Consider the following 24713-nt stretch of genomic DNA (forward strand, 5'->3'; position numbering starts at 1 on the left):
TTTAACAGGGCAAGCGACTAGCTGCTTAATGAGACTTAGAATGGGCATCTATTTGGCCACAATGAAAAGCAAACCCGTTGACCAGAAGGGCTGCTAGTTAGATGCTTGTAGTTTCCTTTGAGACAGGGCTCGGAGTATTTTCCTTGCTGTTGTCTTATAGCAATTAGGCAGTTCTTTTAATAGGCCTGCACCCAGGTTTATCATCTGGAAATCAGGTTGTGTTTTGAGATTTAACAAAGCTTTGTGCTTTGGTCCTTTTGTTTGAAAGGTATTCTAAAAATGCAGTCCTTTCCAACCTAAAATAGTTACATTGGCAATAGCAGCCCCTGGTGGCACAGAGGTGATTTTCTTTTATTGGTCACCTTGGTGTTTTGGAATCTGTAGGCTCAGGCAGGCCCTGTGTTAAAAAAGCAAAATTCAACTCAGTAAGTTTTAAAGATCTTATTGGCTTTCTTCATTGATTGATGAATCAGGCAGCATCCAGTCAAGCAAACAGAAAGTACAATAGCCCCAGGAGCTGTACAAAATAAAAGACTTATAGACAGAAGGGAGCAGGAACGTGTGTTGTATTAGACAAAAAAGACTGTTTATTAAAAGATCACCTTTGTTTAGGAGATGGCAGGGATCTACCAGTTTGCTGCTGCTGCTGCTAAGTCACTTCAGTCGTATCCGACTCTGTGCGACCCCATAGACGGCAGCCCACCAGGCTCCGCTATCCCTGGGATTCTCCAGGCAAGAACACTGGAGTGGGTTGCCATTTCCTTCTCCAATGCATGAAAAGTGAAAGTGAAGTCGCTCAGTCGTGTCCGACCCTCAGCAACCCCATGGACTGCCGCCTACCAGGCTCCTCTGTCCATAGGATTTTCCAGGCAAGAGGACTGGAGTGGGGTGCCATTGCCAGTTTACCTAAGTAGTATTGATTAGGAGAGTTCCTGATTGGTAATTAAGTCTCATTTTGGTGATGTGACTCCATCCTGGGCCTCCTTAACTTATTTTTAACAAATGATATGTCCAGGTATTACATACACTGCAATGAGAGTTGAATAATGGTAATGATATACAGAATTGCCCCTGTTTCTATTTATTGTGAGGATTAATTAGACTGGGAGTACTAAGAGAGAGTTCCTAAAGCCAGTGGAAAACTGGCAGGTTTATAAAAGTTTCAGGGGGGTAAATTAACCCCTAGATATCGTAGACTGTATTTGATGTGTATTTGCATTTGGGGGAGAAAATATCTGAGGCTTCTATAAAATTCTGACTTTATCAAAATGTTTAAGAAACACTATGAAAGGTGTATAGCTTTTCTCAGTAATGTAGAACAAGTGTTCTTTAAAGCTTTTTGTTAAAAGAATTCTGATTTTAAGACATAGTTATCTTTTTAAAAAACCGAAATAGTTGATTTACAGTATTGTGTTAGTTTCAAGTATAGAGCAAAGTGATTCAGATACACATTTTTCCAGATTATTTTCCATTATAGGTTATTCAGTTCAGTTCAGTTCAGTTGCTCAGTCGTGTCCAACTCTTTGTGACCCCATGAACCGCAGCACACCAGGCCTCCCTGTCCATCACCAACTCCCAGAGTTTACCCAAACTCATGTCCATTGAGTCAGTGATGCCACCCAACCATCTCATCCTCTGTCGTCCCCTTCTCCTCCTGCCCACAATCTTTCCCAGCATCAGGGTCTTTTCAAATGAGTCAGCTCGTCACATCAGGTGGCCAAAGTATTGGAGTTTCAGCTTCAGCATCAGTCCTTCCAATGAACACCCAGGACTGATCTCCTTTAGAATGGACTGGTTTGATCTCCTTGCAGTCTAAGGGATTCTCAAGAGTGTTCTCCAACACCACAGTTCAAAAGCATCCATTTTCCTGCACTCAGCTTTCTTTATAGGTCAGCTCTCACATTCATACATGACTACTGGAAAAACCATAGCCTTGACTAGACAGACCTTTGTTGACAAAGTAATGTCTCTGCTTTTTAATATGCTGTCTAGGTTGGTCATAACTTTCCTTCCAAGGAGTAAGTGTCTTTTAATTTCATGTCTACAATCACCATCTGCAGTGATTTGGGAGCCCCCCCCCCAAATAAAGTCAGCCACTGTTTCCATTGTTTCCTCATCTATTTGCCATTATAGAATATTGAATAAAGTTCTCTGTGCTATACAGTAAATCCTGTTGCTTATCTAATTTGGTATAGTAAATTGTACCTGTTGATCCCGTAATCCTAATTTATCCCTCCCCTGCTTTCCCCATTAGTAACCATGAGTTTGTCTTCTGTGTCTATGAGTCTATTTCTGTTTGGTATATAAGTTCATTTGTATCATTTCTTTTTTAGATTTCACATATAAGCAATACTACATATTTGTCTGACTTACTTCACTTAGTATGATATTCTCTAGGTCCAACCATGTTGCTCTAAATGGCAATATTTCATTTTTATGGGTGAGCAATATTTGTGTGTGTGTATGCAAAGTAAAGTGAAAGTGTTAGTTGCTCAGTCATGTCTAGCTCTTACAGTTGTATCTGACTCTTTGTGATGCCATGGACTGTAGCCCATCAGGCTTCTCAGTACATGGAATTCTCCAGGCAAGAATACTGAAGTAGATAGCCATTCCCTTCTCCAGGGGATCTTCCTGACTCAGGGATTGAGCCTGGGTCTCCTCCATTGCAGGCAGATTCTTTACTGTCTGAGCCACCAGGGAAGCCTCTATGTGTGTGTGTGTGTGTGTGTGTGTGTGTGTTTGTGTGTGGTGGTTTAGTCACTAATTTGTGTCCGACTCTTGTGACCCCATGGACTGTAGCCCACCAGGATCCTCTGTTCATGGGATTCCCCAGGCAAGAATACTTGAGTGGGCTACCATTTCCTTCTCTAGGGGATCTTCCAAATTCAGGGATTGAACCCACATCTGCATTGTAGGTGGATTCTTTACTGTCTGAGCTATCAGGGAAGCCTCTGTGTGTGTGTGTGTGTGTGTGTGTGTGTGTTATGTATATGTATACATATATAAATGTAACGTATATACTACATCTTCCTAAACCAGTTATCTCTTGGTGGGCCCTTTATTTATTTCTATTGACCACACAGTGCAGCTTACGAGAGCTCAGCTCCCTGAGCAGAGATTGAACCTGGGCCACAGCAGTGAAAGCCTGAATCTAACCATTAGGGCACTAAAGAGCTCCCGATGGGCACTTCAATATATCATTTCATTAAATAACTTTTTATTACAACAGTATTACATGTACACTGTACAGTTCAGTTCAGTTCAGTCGCCCAGCCATGTCTGACTCTTTGTGACCCCATGAACTGCAGCATGCCAGGCCTCCCTGTCCATCACCAACTCCGGGAGTTTACCAAACTCATATCCACTGAGTCAGTGATGCCATCCAACCATCTCATCCTCTGTTGTCCCCTTCCCCTCCTCCTTCCATATACTGAGAAGCCTGTCTCGTCCCCTCAATCTTTCCCAGCATCAGGGTCTTTTCAAATGAGTCAGTTCTTCACATCAGGTGGTCAAAGTATTGGAGTTTCAGCTTCAACATCAGTCCTCCCAGTGAACACTCAGGACTGATCTCCTTTAGGATGGACTGTTTGGATCTCCTTGAAGTCCAAGGGACTCTCAAGAGTCTTCTCCAACACCACAGTTCAAAAGCATCAATTCTCCTGTGCTCAGCTTTCTTTACAGTCCAATTCTCACATCCATACATGACTTCTGGAAAAACCATAGCCTTGACTAGACAGACCTTTGTTGACAAAGTAATGTCTCTGCTTTTTAATATGCTGTCTAGGTTGGTCATAACTTTCTTTCCAAGGAGTAAGCTTCTTTTAATTTCATGGCTGCAATCACCATCTGCAGTGATTTTGGAGCCCATAAAAATAAAGTCAGCCACTGTTTCCACTGTTTCCCCATCTATTTGCCATGAAGTGATGGGACCGGATGCCATGATCTTAGTTTTCTGAATGTTGAGCTTTAAGCCAACTTTTTCACTCTCCTCTTTCACTTTCATCAAGAGGCTCTTTAGTTCTTCTTCACTTTCTGCCATAAGGGTGGTGTCATCTGCATATATGAGGTTATTGATATTTCTCCTGGCAATCTTGATTCCAGCTTGTGCTTCATCCAGCTCAGCATTTCTCATGATGTATCTGCATATAAGTTAAATAAGCAGAGTGACAATATACAGCCTTGATGTACTCCTTTTCCTATTTGGAACCAGTCTGTTGTTCCATGTCCAGCTCTAACTGTTCATACAAGTTTCTCAAGAGGCAGGTCAAGTGGTCTGGTATTCCTATCTCTTTAAGAATTTTCCACAGTTTGTTGTGATCCACACAGTCAAAGGCTTTGGCGTAGTCAATAAAGCAGAAATAGATGTTTTTCTGGAACTCTCTTGCTTTTTCCATGATCCAGCAGATGTTGGCAATTTGATCTCTGGTTCCTCTGCCTTTTCTAAAACCAGCTTGAGCATCTGGAAGTTCACGGTTCATGTATTGCTGAAGCCTGGCTTGGAGAATTTTAAGCATTACTTTACTAGCGTGTGAGATTAGTGCAATTGTGCAGTAGTTTGAGCATTCTTTGGCATTGCCTTTCTTTGGGATTGGAATGAAAAATGACCTTTTCCAGTCCTGTGGCCAGTGCTGAATTTTCCAAATTTGCTGACATATTGAGTGCAGCACTTTCACAGCATCATCTTTCAGGATTTGAAATAGCTCAACTGGAATTCCATCACCTCCACAAGCTTTGTTCGTAGTAATGCTTCTTAAGGCCCACTTGACTTCACATTCCAAGATGTTTGGCTCTAGGTGATTGATCAGACCATCGTGATTATCTGGGTCATGAAGATCTTTTTTGTATAGTTCTTCTGTGTATTCTTTCTCCTCTTCTTAATGTCTTCTTCTTTGCACACTGTAGACATTTAGAAAAATCAGGTTAGCAGAAAGAAGCAAATAAAAGCCATTTGCTCAGATATATACTTCATAACCATTTTGGTGACTAACCTGGGTTTTTCTAGGCAGGTTGATAGATTCAACTCTATAAACCCAAGGAACATGTTGCAATATAGGTAACAAGCATTAGTATTACTAATGTATAAAAAGCATTTAGAAATCACTGAAGTGACAAACCTCTATAGAAGATGGACAAGGAAATGGGAAGAAATACAAGTAGTCAATCAGTATATATAAAAAGTCCTCACATAAAGGTGGTTGTTTAAAACAAGACAGCAGGACCCAAATGGAGTCCCTTATGCTAAACAAGCTCCACATCACCAAACTGAGAATTACTGTTTCAGCTCTCAAGAAATGGTATCTTAAACCAGTCAATTAGGAATCGCCTAATTGGCACCCGACTCCAGTACTCTTGCCTGGAAAATCCCATGGATGGAGGAGCTTGGTAGGCTGCGGTCCTTGGGGTCGCTAAGAGAGCGACTTCACTTTCATTTTTCATTTTCATGCATTGGAGAAGGAAATGGCAACCCACTCCAGTGTTCTTGCCTGGAGAATCTCAGGGGCGGGGGAGTCTGGTGGGCTGATGTCTATGGGATCGCACAGAGTCGGACACGACTGAAGCGACTTAGCAGCAGCAATCAGCACTAGTTAGGTAATCTGCCTGATAGATCCTTGACATCCCCTAAAGGAAGATGACCTTGTTAATAACCAACCTGATTTTTGTTTTGAGGTATAACTTGTTCTCACTCCCTTTTGCCTATAAAAATCTTTCATTTTTGTACAGCTCCTTTGATCACCTTTCTAGCTAAGATTGGATGCTCCCCTATTCATGAATTATTAAATAAAGTAATAAGATCTTTAAAATTTACCAAGTTGAATTTTTTTAACAGTTCAAAAGGTACAAACTTCCATTTTTAAAATAAATAAATCCTGGACTTCCCTGTTGGTACAGTGGATAAGAATCTGCCTGCCAATGAGAGGACATGGGTTCTACTCCTGGTCCTGGAAGAATCCGGCCTGGAGCCTGTGCTCTGCAACAAGAGAAGCCACTGCAGTGAGAAGCCTGCACTCCACAATGAAGCATAGCCTCCACTCGCCGCAGCTAGAGAAAGCCTGCACACAGCAACAAGACCCAGTGCAGTCAAAAATCAATAAAATAAGTCCTGGGAATGTAATGTACAGCATGTAGTTATAGTTAGTAATACTGTATTGTTTTTTTATTTATGGCTGAGCTGTAAGGCTTGTGGGATCTTAGTGCCCTGACCAGGGATTGAACACAGGCCCTTGGCCACAAAGGTGAGTCCTAAGAGTTGGATTGCTAGGGAATTCCCAAGAATTGCTAAGAGAGTTAATTTAAAAAATTCTCATCACAAGGAAAAAAAAATGCAGCTGTGTGGTGATGGATGTTAAATAGACTTACTCTACTGATATTTACAGTACATACAAATATAGAATCATTATGTTGTATGTTTGAAACAATGTTATATTGTCAATTATATAGATTAAAAAACATTCACTCTCAAAATTTAAGAAATGCATATTAAAACAATAATATTTCTCATGTATCAGATGGCAAAGATTATAAAGAATAGTATTAGTCAGTGTTAGTAAAGTATCATGGAAATAAATGCCTACAGCTTTTCTGTTGGGTAATTTGGAAGTCATGTGCTTAATAGTGCTTTTTATCCACTTACCACCCTTATATTACTTTTTCCCTTACACAGACCATTCTCTGCAACTCCTGCAGGCACACGTAACAGAATGTATAGTTTATTTCTAGATTTGCTTTTCTTTGAGTTGTGAAAGCATCTCTGAATTTGCTTTTTAGAAAATTAATTCCTTTAGAGAAAGAAATACCTTACATCTTTTCTAGAACAAAGAATACCTCCTGACTTCAGGTAAATGATGGGTAGATATTAAAGTAGTCTAGACCAGTGATTCTCAACCAGATGGCACTACTTTGAAAGGGGTATTTCAATTGTCCCAATTATGGAAGAGGAAGAATGGCCCAGGCCAGACAGGCACCAGGAATACAAAATGTCTTGCCATGCAAGGGACACTCATGTAGGTGAAAAACCTACCTTTTTGTTATTGTCTGAGCCTGAAATCTAAAAATTATACATTGAAATGCATGTATTATAACTTATTTTCCTTTTATTTTTGTCCTAAATTATGGTTAAGTCATTGATTTTAAGTTGAGATATAATTCACATACTATTGAAGTTCATATTCTTTTAAAGTTACAATTCAGTGGGTTTAGTATATTCACAAAGTTGTACAATGATAGCCACTAATTCTAGAATGCTTTCATCATCCCCAAAAGAAACCCACTGATAGTCATTCCTCATTCCCTACTCCTCTAGTTCATCTACTTTCTGTCTCTATGTTTCTACCTGTTTTGTACATTTCATATAAACAGGATCGTGCAATATCTGGCGTTTTGTGGTTGTCTTCTTTCACTTAGCATTCTTTTAAGGCTCATCTATGTTGCAGCATGTATTGGTAACTCATTCTTTTTTTTTTTAATTTATTTATTTTTAATTGAAGGATAATTGCTTTACAGTGTTGTGTTGGTTTCTGCCAAACATTGAATGAATCAGCCATCAGATCAGATCAGATCAGTCGCTCAGTTGTGTCCGACTCTTTGCGACCCCATGAATTGCAGCATGCCAGGCCTCCCTGTCCATCACCAACTCCCGGAGTTCACTGAGACCCACGTCCATGGAGTCAGTGATGCCATCCAGCCATCTCATCCTCTGTTGTCCTCTTCTCCTCCTGCCCCCAATCCCTCCCAGCATCAGAGTATTTTCCAATGAGTCAACTCTTCGCATGAGGTGGCCAAAGTCCTGGAGTTTCAGCTTTAGCATCATTCCTTCCAAAGAAATCCCAGGGCTGATCTCCTTCAGAATGGACTGGTTGGATCAGCCATAGGTATACATATGTTTGGGGCTTCCCTGATGGCTCAGATGGTAAAGAATCTGCCTGTAATGCGGGAGACCTGTGTTTGATCCCTGGGTTGGGAAGATCCCCTGGAGGAGGGCATGGCAACCCACTCCATTATTCTTGCCTGGAGAATCCCATAGACAGACTGGTGGGCTACAGTCCATGGGGTCACAATGAGTTGGATACAACTGAGTGACTAAGCACAGCACAGCATGCATACATCCCCTCCCTTTTGAACCTCCCTCCCACCTCTCTCCCCATCCCACCCTTCTAGGTTATTACAGAGCCCAGGTTTGAGTTCTGTGAGTCATACAGCAAATTCCTATTGGCTATTTATTTAACCTATGGTAACGTATGCTTCCATGTTACTCTCTATATACATCCCACCCTCTCCTTCCTCTCCCGTGACCGGGTCCATAAGTCCGTTCTCTATGTCTGAGTCTCCATTGCTTCATTTATTTTTATTTATTTTGCTGCACAGGATCTTCAATCTTTGTGGCATGCGGGGTCTTTTGTGGTGACATATGGACTCTTAATTGCAGCATGTGGGATCTAGTTTCCCAACCAGGGATTGAACCAAGGGTCCCTGCGTTGGGAACCCAGAGTCGTAGCCACTGGACCAGCAGGGAAGTCCTGTAACTCATTCTTTTTTATTGGTGAATAATACATTGATTTTTGGAAATTATTTGGGCAGGAAGTTATATTATCTATGAACTTTATTTCAGGCTAGGAAAGAGTTTACAAAATATTTGTTATAGAAAGGAACATTGAATAAGAGGCACTAAGCTAGCTGGAAACACAAGACCATGTGTGTAAAAAGGTAGTTAACAACCTAAGCAGACATATTATCAAGGTAGAGTCAAATTTTCGGGGATGAAAGATACACAGGTAAGGATTAGGCAGAGATCAGATTTGAGTGATAGATCCTATTCAGTTAAAGGACTGGCAAAGCCTGGAGGGCGAAACAGCCACCCAAAACTTAAACCGCCACCGGCATAGCATGCTACTCCATCTAAAGTAATCTTCACCGAGTAATTTCCTCTCTGAGTAGGCCCTGGGGTTGAAGAGGGAAATCAGCAGAAGCAAAATGAGGGGTCTGCAACCTAATGAATTGATAGCTCCGCACTGGCAAATGTAAGGGTTGTGTTTTGCAGAGCTTGTTATTGTTGTTCAGTCGCTACGACCTGTCCGACTCTCTGTGATCGCATGGACTGCAGCACGCCAGGCTTCTCTGTCCATCACTATCTCCCTGAGTTTGCTCAAACTCATGTCCATTGAGTCAGTGATGCCATCCAGCCATCTCATATTCTGTCGTCCCCTTCTCTTGCCCTCAAGTTTTCCCAGCATTAGGGTCTTTTTTTTTTTAAAGAATGTAGAATATTTTATTAACAATTTTTATATTGATTACATTTTGAAATGGTAATACCTTGGGTATATTTTGTTAAGTAAAAAGGGTCTTTTACAATGAGTCAGCTCTTCGCATCAGGTGCAGAGCGGGGAGCTGCCAACAGCGACCTCTGCTGGCACTGCGCCGCCACTTTCCTCTCGCGCGTTCGTCCAGCAGTTTAGGCCCGTCTCGGCTGCCGTAGCGCGGTCGCGCTCAGCTGTCGGTGGTCTCTGCTAACCATGGCGGCCGAACTTGAGGGTTCCAAGTGCCTGAGTGGGCTGTTGAGCGGCCTGGCTCAGGATACTTTCTACGGGCACCCGGGCATCACCGAGGAGCTGCTGCGAAGCCAGCTGTATCCGGAGGTGTCACTTGAGGAGTTCCGCCCCTTTCTGGCGAAGATGAAGGGGATTCTTAAGGTACCGCTTCTCTCCGCAGCCTTCGGTGCGGAGCCGAGTCTCTTCCCCGCCGTCCTCCGACTGGTCCCCTCCGAAGCCGAAAGGCTTCCCTCCTCAGACCTCCACTCCAGGGGCTCCATGTTATGCTTCATCAGGTCCCCGGCGCTCGCTCTGTCGCCTCTTCTCACTTTCTGAGGGCTCCCGGCAGCAGTGCTGACGGATACCCACCGAAGACTCGGGTTTTGTCTCCAGGCACTTCTCTGTTGTGTAGGTCACGATTTCGAGTTGCCTCTGCAGATCTCTGCGCTCCATACTTTTTAATATTAAGAGCGATCAAGCCAGCAGTTTTCCTGGGCCGTTGAAGTGTTCAAGAGTGTTAGTGGTCAGGTGTTTGCCGGGATAAGGGGTGGATTAGCCCGAGGGAACCCCTGTCAAGCAGTATACTGTACGGTTAAGAAAGCACGTTCATCAGCTTGAAGTCAAAGCGTAGCTCAGCCTTTCCCAGTAGAAATGCAATGCGAGCCAAACGTAACAACTTTAAAATTTCTAGTAGACGCACTAAAAAAAAGTAAAAAGAAAAACGTGAAACTTATTTTAATATTTAACCCAATATATCCAAAGTATTTTTTCCCATGTAATCAATATACAAAATATTAATGAAATGTTTTATATTAGTTTTTTCATTAAGTCTTTGAAATCTGGTCTATATTTTGCATTTAAAGCACATGTCAAATTGGACTAGTCACTACTGCAAGTGCTCAACAGTCCTACGTGGCTAATGGCTACCTTATTGGACCATACTGGATTCGACTAGGAACTAGCAATAGGACGGAATCTAGTAATGAAGTATACTCAAGAGATAATGTGTAGAAATATATTTTTTGGGGGGCTTTCTATGTGTTAGGAGTTCTTTTAGACATTTTCTGTTTTGTTTAATTTGTTTCTTGCAAAAACCTTATGTGGTAGGTACACCCCCATTTTAAAGATTGGGAAACAGGCTCTGGGAGTCTAAGCATTTAGCCTCATGGTTACACTGATTAAAATCAGTGTTGAAATTTTATCTGTTATCCTTTTGCACTTGCTGTGTTTCAGAACTGCTTATGATACCTTAAAGGGCAGTTGTGTTTCTTTTTTTAAAAACTGCTTTTGCTTATAGGATTTGAATCTGGAAAAAGAAAACCAAAGCAATTATTGAAAAGAAAGTAAATGGATTGTCTTATTGAAATGTAAGGAGTAATATATGTGATTCTGGACATTTTAAGTAATTTTAGTTATGATGAGTCACTAGTGAAAGTCTTCTGTTTCTATCAAATGTTACTCTTAAAGTGATAAGAAAAGATTTCTTAGAGAATTTGACATCTTACCTGAATTTCTGGTGTTTTGCTAGGCCCATAAGGGAATGAGGATAAGGGACTGAAGGCCGAAAAGTAAGAACAGCACAATGTTTTAGAATCTCTAAATATTGGGGGATATTTTGAATCTTTTGTTATGACAAAAATTGAAGTATACTGAGAAAGAATATTATGGAAACTGTCCTTTATTTTCTTTAAAATACATTGCCGTGTAATATCTAGATCTTGCTCTCACTGTTCTCAGTCCGCTGCCTGAGGCTGGATTGAGTAGCAGGACTCTTGGTATTGGGAGTAGAACTGAAGATTTGCCTGTGCTTCACAGCTCTGCACAGATAATTGGTTTGAGGTAGGAAGGGAAAAAGCCTTTGATTGGTTGACTTAGGGCTGAAACTATGGGCTCAGGGTAACATCAAGTTCCAGTCTTCATTTACCTTGTAAGCACCACTGAGGGATAAACATCTCTAATTCTTATGAAAATGTAAAAAGTAAATATGAATTTAAACAAAAAGGTTTCGAGCAGAGATAGAATGTCTATCTGCAATAGAAGAGAACATACACAAATAAACATTATACAAGGATACATAGTATTTGGAAATAGAGGTCTGAGTGGTCTACTATGGACAGAAAAGAGATATTAGCTGTTTCTGGCAAATTTCTTGGAGATGCCATTTTTGTTGCTCTTGAAGAAAGTATAGAGTATTTTAGATTAAAATGAAGGGCAGCCATATAGGGCATGTAGGCTGAGAAAATAGCAGAGGTGGAGCAGGAAAATGTAGAGCAGATTCAAGAAATGGTGAACAGTCTGATTTGACCAATGCATGGCCATACCCAGTTTGGAGTACTGGTTGAGGAGGCAAGAAAAAAGTGAAACTACTTTTTATTCCTTTATTCCTACTAACTTTTTCCTGCTTTTTAGCAGCTTATACTTTTTTCCCCTTCAATTAAAAAAATTTTGGTAAAATACACAAAACATAAAATTTATCATCTTAACCATTTCAAAGTATACAGTTCATTGGTATTAAATACATTGATAATTTGTACATCCATCACAACCATCTGTATCTATAACTCTTCACCTTGTAGAACTGAAACCCTTACCCATTAAACAGTAACTCCATATAAATCACATCTCACTCCCTGACCAGCGCCCTCCATTTTACTTTGTGTCTTTGTGATTTTGATTACTCTAAGTGTCACATATAAGTGGAGTCATACAGTATTTGACTTTTTTTGTGACTGGATTATTTCATTCCAGCATGCTCTCTTTCAAGTTCATCCATTTTATGGTGTGTGTCAGAAATTCCTTCCTTTCAAAGACTAAATAATAGTCCATTGTATGTATCAGGATGCACCACATTTTGCTTATCCATTCATCTGTCAGTGAACACTTAGGTTGCTTCCTTGCTTTAGCTGTTGTTAATAGTGATGCTATGAATATGGGTGTGCTAATACCTCTTTGAGACCCTGCTTTCATTTCTTCTGGGTATATACCCAGAAGTGGAATTGCTGGATCATATGGTAATTCTATTTTTAATTTTTGAGAAACTGCCATCCTGTTTTCAACAGCAGCTGTGTCATTTTACATTCCTACCAACAGTGTACAAGAATTCCAATTTCTTCACATCCTTATCAGCACTTGTTATTTTCTGTGTGTGTCTGTATGTATATTTTGACGGTAGCCATACTAATGACTATGAAGTGGGCAGGGTATACGTTTTTACATAATGATGACTGCAGAAGTCAGAACAGTTTTTTCTTCTGTCTATGGAGTCTCAACAATCTTGAATTCAACATTCAAGGCTAGAATGAAACATGCAGGCTAGAAGAAAAGCAGTGAGGAAAAATACTAAAGAAAAAAAATGTAGGAATCTAAACAGAGGGGAAAAAAACTAAGGATAAAAATGAAGTAGTGTCATACCTTTCAGTGATCTATAGAGCATCAAGTTCTATAAAGAGAGTGAAAATGAAGAGGGACAACAGAGGTAGGAGGAAAGGAAGGAAGGGATGTGTAACTCCCAGCAGGGAATAGGCAGTGGGTATATGTTAATAGTCTCCTTGTTGCCAGCTGCCTGCCTTCATTTATTCATAGGCTGTGTTTCAAGTTCAGCTGCTTCCTGAGCTGTAGCCTTTCCCTCTAACCTTCACATTCTGTGCCCAGGTGTAGTGTACTGATTGCTCACATTTGTACTGGTCCCTGTTTTCCACTTGAACTGGAGCTTTTCTACCCTACTTGGCTGGGACATGAACCCTCTGTAGCTTTGTTTGTTGATAACAGAAGGGCAAACCCTTCATCAGTGTGTGGATACATGAAGCTGACTATCCAGTTGCTTTAGTTTTATTTTTTGGTATCTCCTGAGAAGCAGTGAAATCAGTGATTTGAGTTTGGTGTATTTAGTTAGGGAAATGACATCCTATATAAATAGGATGCCATTTTTATCTAATTTTTTTTGCTCATATTTATAATTTCAACTTCTCATAGATATGTGTTTGCTTAATCTCGGTTTCTTGCTTCTGCTGTTAACCTCGCAGGGATGCTCCTCAATTCTAGTTTACTAGAATTCTGAAGAAAGATCTTAACTACGAAGCTGGATCACAGTTTGTACGCTTATGTTCTGTATTCACTACTGCCCTCTGTTGGTGATGATATTATATTTCCTCACCGAAACTTCATATTAAACAAAAATTTTTAATGAAAATTCTATTGAGTTTTGTTTCGTCTGTTGTTGATATAGGGCTTCCCCAGTGGTTTAGCGGTAAAGAATCTGCCTGTGGTGCAGGAGGTGCAGTTGACACAGGTTCAGTCTCTGGGTCAGGAAGATCCCCTGGAGGAGGACATGGCAGCCGATTCTAGTATTCTTGCCAGGAAAATCCTATGGTCAGAAGAGCTTCTCAGGCTACAGTTGTGGGGTTGCAAAGAGTTGGATGCAGCTGAGCGTGCGTGCACACATGCATGCACACACACACACACACACACACACACATTGTTGATATAATTCTTTGTTCACATTGTCAATCAAAAGTTAATTTTGCCATTTCTCTTTTTTGCTATCATTTTTTTTTAATTGAAGTATAGTTGATTTACAATTATTAGTTTCAGGTGTATAGCATAGTGGTTGAATATTTTTATAGATTATACTCCATTTAAAGTTATTAGAAAATAATGGCTATATTTTCCTGGGCTGTACAATCTATCCTATTGCTTATTTTATTTATTGCTTATAAGATCCAGTCTCTATGGTGGCTCAGATGGTAAAAGCAACTGCCTGCAGTGTGGGAGACCTGGGTTTGATCCCTGGGTCAGGAAGATCCCCTGGAGAAGGAAATGGCACCCCACTCCAGTATTCTGGCCTGGAAAACTCCATGGATGGAGGAGCCTGGTGGGCTACAGTCCATGGGCTTGCCAAGAGTAGGACATGACTGAGTGACTTCACTTTCACTTTTCATCTTCTCTATAATTTGTATTAAAAATATGTTTAAATTCTGTTTAGAAATCTATAAATACATGCAGCAGTTTATGGTCTGGCTTTCCTGTTCCACTTTTTTCTCCTACAGTCTGCCTCCTACCTCCTACAGCACAGCTACCAGTGAACCTCGTTTTCTCCCCAACTTTATTGAGATATGTCAAATAAACCAGTGATCTTTTTAAAACATACATCATACCTACTAACTGCCCTGCTTTCAACCCTGTCATATTCATGAGCTTAAAATAAGATCCCGTCCTTTTTACCATAGCCTATAGTTTCCTGTGATCTCACCGTTACCAGTTTCTCTGATCTCATTGTCTTATTCCAGCCCCACTAACCTTGTCTTTAAACCTGTTAGGTGCTTTCTGAATCTGTTCAGGACCTTTGCAGGTAGTTGTCCATATGCCTGCAGTGCTTTCCCCCAAGATGTTCATTTGGATCGTTTATTTACTTCATTCATTCTCTAGCTAAAAGTGATTTCCTAGGAGGTCTTCCCTGATCCATGCAAACAGCCTCACCCTCCCTCCCCGACTCTTTTTGCCCTGCTTTACTTATTTTCATACCTGTTACTAACTGAAATTATGTATACCCTATTGGAATGCAAACATTAAGAGGGCAGCACTTTATTATTACTTTTTCCCTTTTTTTTAATCACTAACACCTGAAACTGTTTTGGGCACATGGTATGCATATAATAAAAATCTGTAGAATATGTGAATGGATGGATACTACTTAAATGTGGAGATTGCCATTAAAAAAGTAATCACAGAGAGAAAACCTATATTATTTCTGTATGGGAAGAGCTGGAAGGAATCACACTGTGGAAGGTTATAATCAGGGGTCAGCAAACTATGACCCCTGGGACAAATCTGGCCTGCAGCCCATTTTTATAAATAAATTTTTACTGGAACATGGCCATGTACTCATTCATTTACATCTTGTCTGTAACAGCTTTCACCACTGTAATAATAGAGTTGAGTAGTTGTAACAGAGATCTTGTGGCCTTCAAAGCCTAAGATATATACTACCTGAATCTTTACAGAAGAAGTTTGGTGATTCCTTTCTTAGAATTTGTTCCTAAATTCATGTGTAATACTTGGAAACAATCTTGTATAAATTATACGTTGGTTGCTGCTGCTGATTTAGTTGCTAAATCATGTACGACTCTTTGCGACCCTGTGAACTGTAGCCTACCGGGCTCCTCTGTCCATGGATTTCCCAGGCAAGAATACTGGAGTGGGTTACCATTTCCTTCTCCAGAGGATCTTCCTGACTCAGGGATCAAACCTCTGTCTCCTGCTTGGCAGGTGGATTCTTATACCACTGAGTTGCCAGGAAAGCCCTATTTATTGGTTACTTGATAGAAATCTAAAATAGAAATATTTAAGAAATAGTTATCATTTGGTCTTATGAACTCTTGAGGAATTTCACTAATCTTTTCTTTAGGTCATGAAGCTTGTGGTAAATGAGAAATAAGCTTTAATAATTCTGTAGTACTGCATGTGTTCTTGGTAAGACATAATTTGAATTTGGATTTTTTTCATAGTAAGAGGATGTAAAATTTATGTTTATTAATATAAAATGTATAAAATTAATGTTGTAAGCTTAAGAGTCAAGTTATACCATCAATGTATGAAAACTGGTTTACATTTATATGAGAAAATAACATCAGTAACGTATTAAGATTTAAAGTAGTAAAAGATGAAGAAATATTTATATCTATAAAAACCTGCTTTTGTCTCCACTCCTGAAGCTATGAAAATTTGTAATTTTTTGAGAACTAGATTGACCGGAAAGGAAGACCTGTGGTAATATAGTTTTCGTGTGTCTTATAACAACAGAGATAGGTCTTCCGAAGGATGCTGCATTTAGTTAATTTTCAGTTTTGCAAACATTTAGCTACCTATATGCTTTCCCTTAATACTTTTTATTGTAAATATTATTTAACTTTACAGAAAATATAGAAATCAGATGTGTAAAAACACACAAGTATCATCTGTTGACATCAGTTCAGTTCAGTTGCTGAGTCGTGTCCGACTCTTTGCGACCCCATAGACTGCAGCACACCAGGCCTCGCTGTCCATCACCAACTCCCAGAGTTTACCCAAACTCATGTCCATTGGGTCGGTGATGCCATCGACCATCTCATCCTCTGTCGTCCCCTTCTCCTGCCCTCAATCTTTCCCAGCGTCAGAGTCTTTTCAAATGAGTCACCTCTTTGCATCAGGTGGCCAAAGTATTGGAGTTTCAGCTTCAGCATCAGTCCTTCCAATGAACACTCAGAACTGATCTCCTTTAGGATGGACTGATTGGATCTCCTTGCAGTCCAAGGGACTCTCAAGAGTCTTTTCCAATACCACAATTCAGAAGCATCTGTGCTCAGCTTTCTTTATAGTTCAGCTCTCACATTCATACATTACTACTGGAAAAACCAAAGCCTTCACTAGACGGACCTTTGTTGGCAAAGTAATGTCTCTGCTTTTTAATATGCTGTCTAGGTTGGTCATAACTTTCCTTCCAAGGAGTAAGCATCTTTTAATTTTATGGCTGCAGTCACCATCTGCAGTGGTTTTGGAGCCCCCAAAAATAAAGTCTGACACTGTTTCCACTGTTTCCCCATCTATTTCCCATAAAGTGATAGGACCGGATGCCATGAATTTAGTTTTCTGAATGTTAAGCTTTAAGCCAACTTTTTCACTCTCCTCTTTCATGTTCATCAAGAGGCTTTTTAGTTCTTCTTCACTTTGTGCCATAAGGGTGGTGTCATCTGCATATCTGAGGTGATTGATATTTTCTTCCGGCTGTCTTGATTTCAGCTTGTGCTTCATCCAGCTCAACATTTCACATAATGTACTCTGCATATAAGTTAAATAAGCAGGGTGACAATATACAGCCTTGACGTACTCCGTTTCCTATTTGGAACCAGTCTGTTGTTCCACATCCAGTTCTAACTGTTGTTTCCTGACCTGCATACAGATTTCTCATGAGGTAGGACAGGTGGTCTGGTATTCCCATCTCTTTCAGAATTTTCCAGTTTGTTGTGGTCCACACAGTCAGAGGCTTTGGCATAGTCAATAAAGCAGAAGTGACGGCGGAGCCTGGTGGGCTGCTGTCTATGGGGTCGCACAGAGTCGAACAGAACTGAAGTGACTTAGCAACAGCAGCAGCAGCGGCAGATATTTTTCTGGAACTCTCTTGCTTTTTCGATAATCCAGCAGATGTTGGCAATTTGATTTCTGGTTCCTCTGCCTTTTCTAAAACCAGCTTGAACATCTGGAAGTTCATGGTTCATGTATTGCTGAAGCCTGGCTTGAAGAATTTTGAGCATTACTTTACTAGTGTGTGAGATGAGTGCAATTGTGCAGTAGTTTGAGCATTCTTTCTTATTGCTGTCCTTAGGGATTGGAATGAAAACTGGGCTTTTCCAGTCCTGTGGCCACTGCTGAGTTTTCCAAATTTGCTGGCATATTGAGTGCAGCACTTTCACAGCATCATCTCTTAGGATTTGAAATAGCTCAACTGGAATTCCATCACCTCCACTAGCTTTGTTCGTAGGATTATGAAATAATTATAGTAAACCAAGGGAAATTTAGCAATGCTTGTTTGTAAGCTCTTTTTTTAGCATTCCTTTGTTTTTGGAGACAAAGAATGGATGTTTCATTCCTCTAGGTATAGTGAGGGCACCTCTCACATGAGGATTTTATGACCTGTTTTAGAGGAGAAGGATTGGTGGGGAGGGCAGGGCGACCTTCCTGCTCTTTATTTCTTAGGTTCCTTAACTTTATGATAGTTAATATGCCAGGGTGCCATAATTTGGGGTAGCATGTCCCCATCACCACCAGCCTCTCTCTCTCTTTTTTTTTAAAATACAAGGCGGTGAGCATACAGTACATAATTTCTGCATTTGACTTTTAAAAAATTTCTTTTTTTTTTTAATACTTTTCTCGAGTATTAGGAATTTAGTGCATTTGTACTCAGCAGTGGAGAGAGTTTTTTTGCAGAAGCTTTTGAAGAACATTATATAGCTGTCTTGTTTTGGGGTATGATGTAAATTGAAGAGGTTAAATTTCTATAAAGGGATACCCTGTTTAATCTTTTTAATACTCCAGTAGTTTGATGTTTTGCATACTGTGGTGTGTGTGTTTACTTTTATTATTGGTATATGTTGCTGTTATTATTTATTTTAAAAAATTTAATCCTAGTCCTCTGTCATTTTAGCTAACTTGTGTTTGTATGGCAGCTTCCTTTATTTATTTTTTATTTTTTTGGCCATGCCATGCAACTTATGGGATCCTAATTCCCTCACCAGGGATTGAACCTGGACCCTTTCAGCAGTGAAAGCACAGAGTCCCAACCACTGGACTGCCAGGGAATTCCTTGGTATATATTATTTATTTATTTTTTATTTTTTTGGCCATGCCATGCAACTTATGGGATCCTAATTCCCTCACCAGGGATTGAACCTGGACCCTTTCAGCAGTGAAAGCACAGAGTCCCAACCACTGGACTGCCAGGGAATTCCTTGGTATATATTATTTATTTATTTTTTATTTTTGGCCATGCCATGCAACTTATGGGATCCTAATTCCCCACCAGGGATTGAACCTGGACCCTTTCAGCAGTGAAAGCACAGAGTCCCAACCACTGGACTGCCAGGGAATTCCTTGGTATATATTATTTTAAAAGCACAATTTGATTCTAGTTTTGTTGAAAGTATTTATAGTAAAAGCAGAGGCTTAAAAGTGAATTTGATATCAAGTTTATAAAACAACTCAAGTTACTGCTCATTAGTGATTTTGTTGTTGTCAAATAATGGTTTTACCAGCTTCACTTTTGAAATTTATCTTGTGGCGTATATGCAGTACTGGATTCTTATGAAAAAGCCCATTGTGAAAATCCATCATGCTTTTGAATGTTGAGCTTTGTTGTCTCTGCAGTACAGTTTTTGGATTTATTATATAATGTAGAAAGATTTTACTATGTAAGATATTTTAAAATCTGTTACTGGCCTCTCTTTTCAAATAAAGAAAAGTACGTAAAGCAGTATCTTTTTGATACTTAACTCACTTTAAGAATGAACTTCACCCATATATGTTTTGAACAACAAATAATAGGTAATAAGTTAAATTAAGTATAAAAAATGGATGCAAAATATCTGATCTTAAAATGTTTAGATCAAGAGACATGAGTAGGAGAGACTGAATGCATTTGACTTATTCTGTCATATTTTCAGGATTCAGTTGTCTTCTGTCTTAACTATAAGCAGTGATTCTCTTTTTCTACTTTAGGTGGCGGTAGAATATTGGCTTGCTAATACACTGATAAAATAGGTTGGAAGCAACATAACATTTAAAATGTTCTTCTTAAATTGTTCTTAGTTTAGAAAACAAAGTTGCCTACTCAATAATAAGAATTTGTTATCCAAAAGAGGTCTAAATATTTGGTTAGATATTTTGAATTTAGAAATATCATTTTCTGGAAAATGTAAAGCTCTGTAAACAGATTCCTTTTGCTACAGTTCTCTAGGTTTTGTGTAAATAAATTTTGCTAATTTCATTGAGAATTTTTTAAAATTTAATTTTATTTTTATGTTTTTAATTGAGGTATAGTTGATGTACCATATTATATAAGTTATAGGTGTACAAGATAGTAATTCACAATTTTTAAAGGTTATACTCCTTCTATAGTTACTATAAAATATTGGCTATATTCCCTGTGCTGTACAATATATCCTCGTAGCTAGTTTCTTTTATACATAATGGTTTGTACCTCTTAATCTCCTACCCCATCTTGCCCTTTCCTGACTTTGGAAATTCAGATGATAACTCATGAGATGTACTCCTGCCTCTCTGAAGGACTGGCAAACAACTGTTTGATGTTAGGTTTTTATGTCACTGGACATCATATGATAAAGCAGCAATTGCATATTGCCAAGTAGAGTTTGCAAAATATGTGAGTAGACTCAAGTGACCTGTAATGAGGTGTTCTGTAAGCTTTTTTCTTTCTTTCTTAGTTTAGAGTAAAATCCATATTAATTGAAGACCTATTTTTGGTTCTTTTCTCAGAGCAAGTTTCTAGGTCTCCTTTTCTCAAAGCAAGTTTCCAGGTCTGAAAACTTGACTTGGATTGAAGGAGTTCCTGGGTAAGAATATGTATTTTTTAATTTTTTAATTTTAATTTTGGTTATGCTGGATCTTCACTGCTGCATGCGGGCTTTTGCTAGTTAGAGTGAGTGGAGGCTGCTCTCTCGTTGGGGAGCGCAGGTTTTCACTGTGATGGCTTCTCTTGTTGGAGCACAGGCTCTAGGCATGCAGGTTTTAGTGGTTGCAGCACGCGGGCTCAGTCGTTGCGGTATGTCGGCTTTAGTTGCTCCTTGGCATGTGGGATCTTCCCTAACCAGGGATCAAACCTGTGTCCCCCTGTGGCTGATTCATGTTGAGGGTTGACAGAAAACAACAAAATTCTGTAAAGCAATTATCCTTCAATTAAAAAATAAATAAATTAATTAAAAAAAAAACCCAAACAAAAACCTGTGTCCCCTGCATTGTCAGGCAGATTCTTATCCACTCTACCACCAGGGAAGTCCAGTAGGAATATTTTTAAAGAGAATTTCTATCTTTGATTTACCTATCAAGTGCAGTCAGTCTTGTTTATTCATGGCTTCTGCATCAGAGGATACAGAGGGACAACTATACTGTGCCATTTCATTTAAGAGACTTGAGCATCGGTGACCTGTGGGCACCAAGGGATAGCTGTTTTTACCAAGTCTCTAATATGTTATATGGGCTTCCCTGGTGGCTCAGTGGTAAAGAATCTACCTGTTAATGCAAGAGACATGGTTTCAGTCCCTGGATCAGGAAGATCCCCTGGACAAGGAAATGGCAACCACTCCAGTATTCTTGCTTGGAAAATTCCACGGACAGAGGAGGCTACCATCCATGAGGTCACAAAAAGAGTCAGACATCACTTAGCAACTAAACTAAAAATATGCTGTGTACCCTGTTCTGTTTATAGAAGTGATTATCACAGCCCATGCCTTGAAGAATCCTGTATTACATGGTAAATGTCATAAGAAAGGCATAAATGATATGTTCTGCTAGAATGGATCCTTATTTATAATCTTTTACTGGGGTCTCCTGCATTGCAGGTGGATTCTTTACCAACTGATCTATGAGAACTACAGACATACAATAAGTCACGGGTTTTTTGGTCATAACGCACCTATGTTTTTTGGCTTTAACTTAGAATGTAGTTTTCATAAATTTCAACCTCCATTATGGTTCATCTTTAATGAAAAATTTGTTTCAACTAATTCAGTTTTTTTAAAAAGCCATATTATAAAAATTTTGGTATGGGTTGTGTTATGTGTGCTGTATATATGATTAAATTAATATCTTTATATGCCAGTGTGAAATTATCTCTGAAAGATACTATTCTCTGTCATGACATCTGATCTCTTCCTCAGTTTTCTATAGACCTTTGTTTTCTGTCAAACCTCAGCATGAATCAGCCATAGGTATACATATATCCCCTCCTTGAACTCCCTCCCATTTCCTTCCCCATCCCACCCCTCTACGTTGATACAGAGCCCCTATTTAATTTCCTGAAACATACAGCAAATTGCTGTTAGCTATCGATTTTACTTGAACTGTGGTGTTGGAGAAGACTCTTGAGAGTCCCTTAGACTGCAAGGAGATCCAACCAGTGCATTCTGAAGGAGATCAGCCTGGGGATTTCTTTGGAAAGAATGATACTAAAGCTGAAACTCCAGTACTTTGGCCACCTCATGCGAAGCGTTGACTCACTGGAAAAGACTCTGATGCTGGGAGGGATTGGGGGCAGGAGGAGAAGGGGACGACAGAGGATGAGATGGCTGGATGGCATCACTGACTCGATGGAAGTGAGTCTGAGTGAACTCCGGGAGTTGGTGATGGACAGGGAGGCCTGGCATGCCGCGATTCATGGGGCTGTAAAGAGTCAGACACAACTGAGCAACTGAACTGAACTGAACTGAACTGAATGTAAGTTTCCATGTTACTCTCTCCACACTCTCTCCTCCCCTCTCCCCATGTCTGTAAGTCTGTTCTCTATGTCTGTTACTCTACTGCTGCCCTGCAAATAAATTCTTTGGTACCATCTTTCTAGATTCCATATATATGTGTTCACATATATGTGTTAGTGTATGATATTTACCGTTCTCTTTCTGACTTACTTCAACTCTGTATAATAGGCTCTAGGTTTATCCACTTTATTAGAACTGACTCAAATGTGTTCCTTTTTATGTCTGAGTAGTATTCCATTGTGTATATGTACCACAACTTCTTTATCTGTTCATCTGTCAGTGGACATCAGGTTGCTTCTGTGTGTCTGAAGTGAAGTGAAGTCGCTCAGTTGTGTCCGACTCTTTGTGACCCTGTGGACTGTAGCTTGCTGGGCTCCTCTGTCCATGGGATTCTCTAGGCAAGAATACTGGAGTGGGTTACCACTTCCTTCTCCAGGGCATCTTCCCGACCCAGGGATTGAACCCAGGTCTCCTGCGTTGGAGGCAGACGCTTTAACCTCTGAGCCACCAGGGAAGCCCCTTGTGTCTAGTGAACATTTATTGCACACCTACTGAGTTCCAGATTAAAGATTTAATCTAAAGATCAATGCAAAGAAATAGAGGAAAACAACAGAATGGGAAAGACTAGGGATCTCTTCAAGAAAATCAGAGATACCAAAGGAACATTTATTTCATGCAAAGATGGGCTCGATAAAGGACAGAAATGGTATGGACCTAACAGAAGCAGAAGATATTAAGAAGAGATGGCAAGAATACACAGAAGAACTGTACAAAAAAGATCTTCACGACCCAGATAATCACGATGGTGTGATCACTGACCTAGAGCCAGACATCCTGGAATGTGAAGTCAGGTGGGCCTTAGAAAGCATCACTATGAACAAAGCTAGTGGAGGTGATGGAATTCCAGTTGAGCTATTCCAAATCTTGAAAGATGATGCTGTGAAAGTGCTGCAGTTAATATGCCAGCAAATTTGGAAAACTCAGCAGTGGCCACAGGACTGGAAAAGGGCCGTTTTCATTCCAATCCCTAAGAAAGGCAATGCCAAAGAATGCTCAAACCACCACACAATTGCACTCATCTCACACGCTAGTAAAGTAATGCTCAAAATTCTCCAAGCCAGGCTTCAGCAATATGTGAACCGTGAACTTCCTGATGTTCAAGCTGGTTTTAGAAAAGGCAGAGGAACCAGAGATCAAATTGTCAACATCCACTGGATCATGGGAAAAAAAAGAGAGTTCCAGAAAAGCATCTATTTCTGCTTTATTGACTATGCCAAAGCCTTTGACTGTGTGGAGCACAATAAACTGTGGAAAATTCTGAAAGAGATGGGAATACCAGACCACCTGATCTACCTCTTGAGGAATTTGTATGCAGGTCAGGAAGCAACAGTTAGAGCTGGACATGGAACAACAGACTGGTTCCAAATAGGAAAAGGAGTTCGTCAAGGCTGTATATTGTCACCCTGTTTATTTAACTTCTATGCAGAGTACATCATGAGAAATGGTGGACTGGAAGAAACACAAGCTGGAATCAAGATTGCCGGGAGAAATATCAATAACCTCAGATATGCAGATGACACCACCCTTATGGCACAAAGTGAAGAGGAACTCAAAAGCCTCTTGATGAAGGTGAAAGTGGAGAGTGAAAAAGTTGGCTTGAAGCTCAACATTCAGAAAACAAAGATCAGGGCATCCGGTCCCATCACTTCATAGGAAATAGATGGGGAAACAGTGGAAACAGTGTCAGACTTTATTTTTTGGGACTCCAAAATCACTGCAGATGGTGACTGCAGCCATGAAATTAAAAGACGCTTACTCCTTGGAAGGAAAGTTATGACCAATCTAGATAGCATATTCAAAAGCAGAGACATTACTTTGCCAACAAAGGTTCATCTAGTCAAGGCTATGGTTTTTCCTGTGGTCATGTATGGATGTGAGAGTTGGACTGTGAAGAAGGCTGAGCGCCAAAGAATTGATGCCTTTGAACTGTGGTGTTGGAGAAGACTCTTGAGAGTCCCTTGTACTGCAAGGAAATCCATCCAGTCCATTCTGAAGGAGATCAGCCCTGGGATTTCTTTGGAAGGAATGATGCTAAAGCTGAAACTCCAGTACTTTGGCCACCTCATGCGAAGAGTTGTCTCACTGGAAAAGACTCTGATGCTGGGAGGGATTG

At 40.0% G+C, this 24713-nt stretch overlaps 1 protein-coding gene across 3 annotated transcripts in view; it reads left to right on the forward strand.

Annotated features, from left to right (window-relative positions):
- The first annotated feature begins 9462 nt into the window (after nt 1–9462).
- The window catches only part of COMMD1 (copper metabolism domain containing 1), a 171474-nt gene continuing 156223 nt past the window's right edge, over nt 9463–24713 (forward strand). The window contains exons 1-2 of one of the 3 annotated variants that reach the window (XM_024998851.2): nt 9600–9683; nt 20544–20620. Coding sequence is in view for 2 of the 3 variants with exons in the window: in XM_015473486.2 (XP_015328972.1) it covers nt 9507–9683 (177 nt within the window). In the remaining variant the exon portion in view is untranslated. 3 annotated transcript variants of the gene reach the window in all.

Source organism: Bos taurus, chromosome 11 (assembly GCF_002263795.3).
Source record: "Bos taurus isolate L1 Dominette 01449 registration number 42190680 breed Hereford chromosome 11, ARS-UCD2.0, whole genome shotgun sequence".
In the NCBI taxonomy this organism is placed as follows: domain Eukaryota; kingdom Metazoa; phylum Chordata; class Mammalia; order Artiodactyla; family Bovidae; genus Bos; species Bos taurus.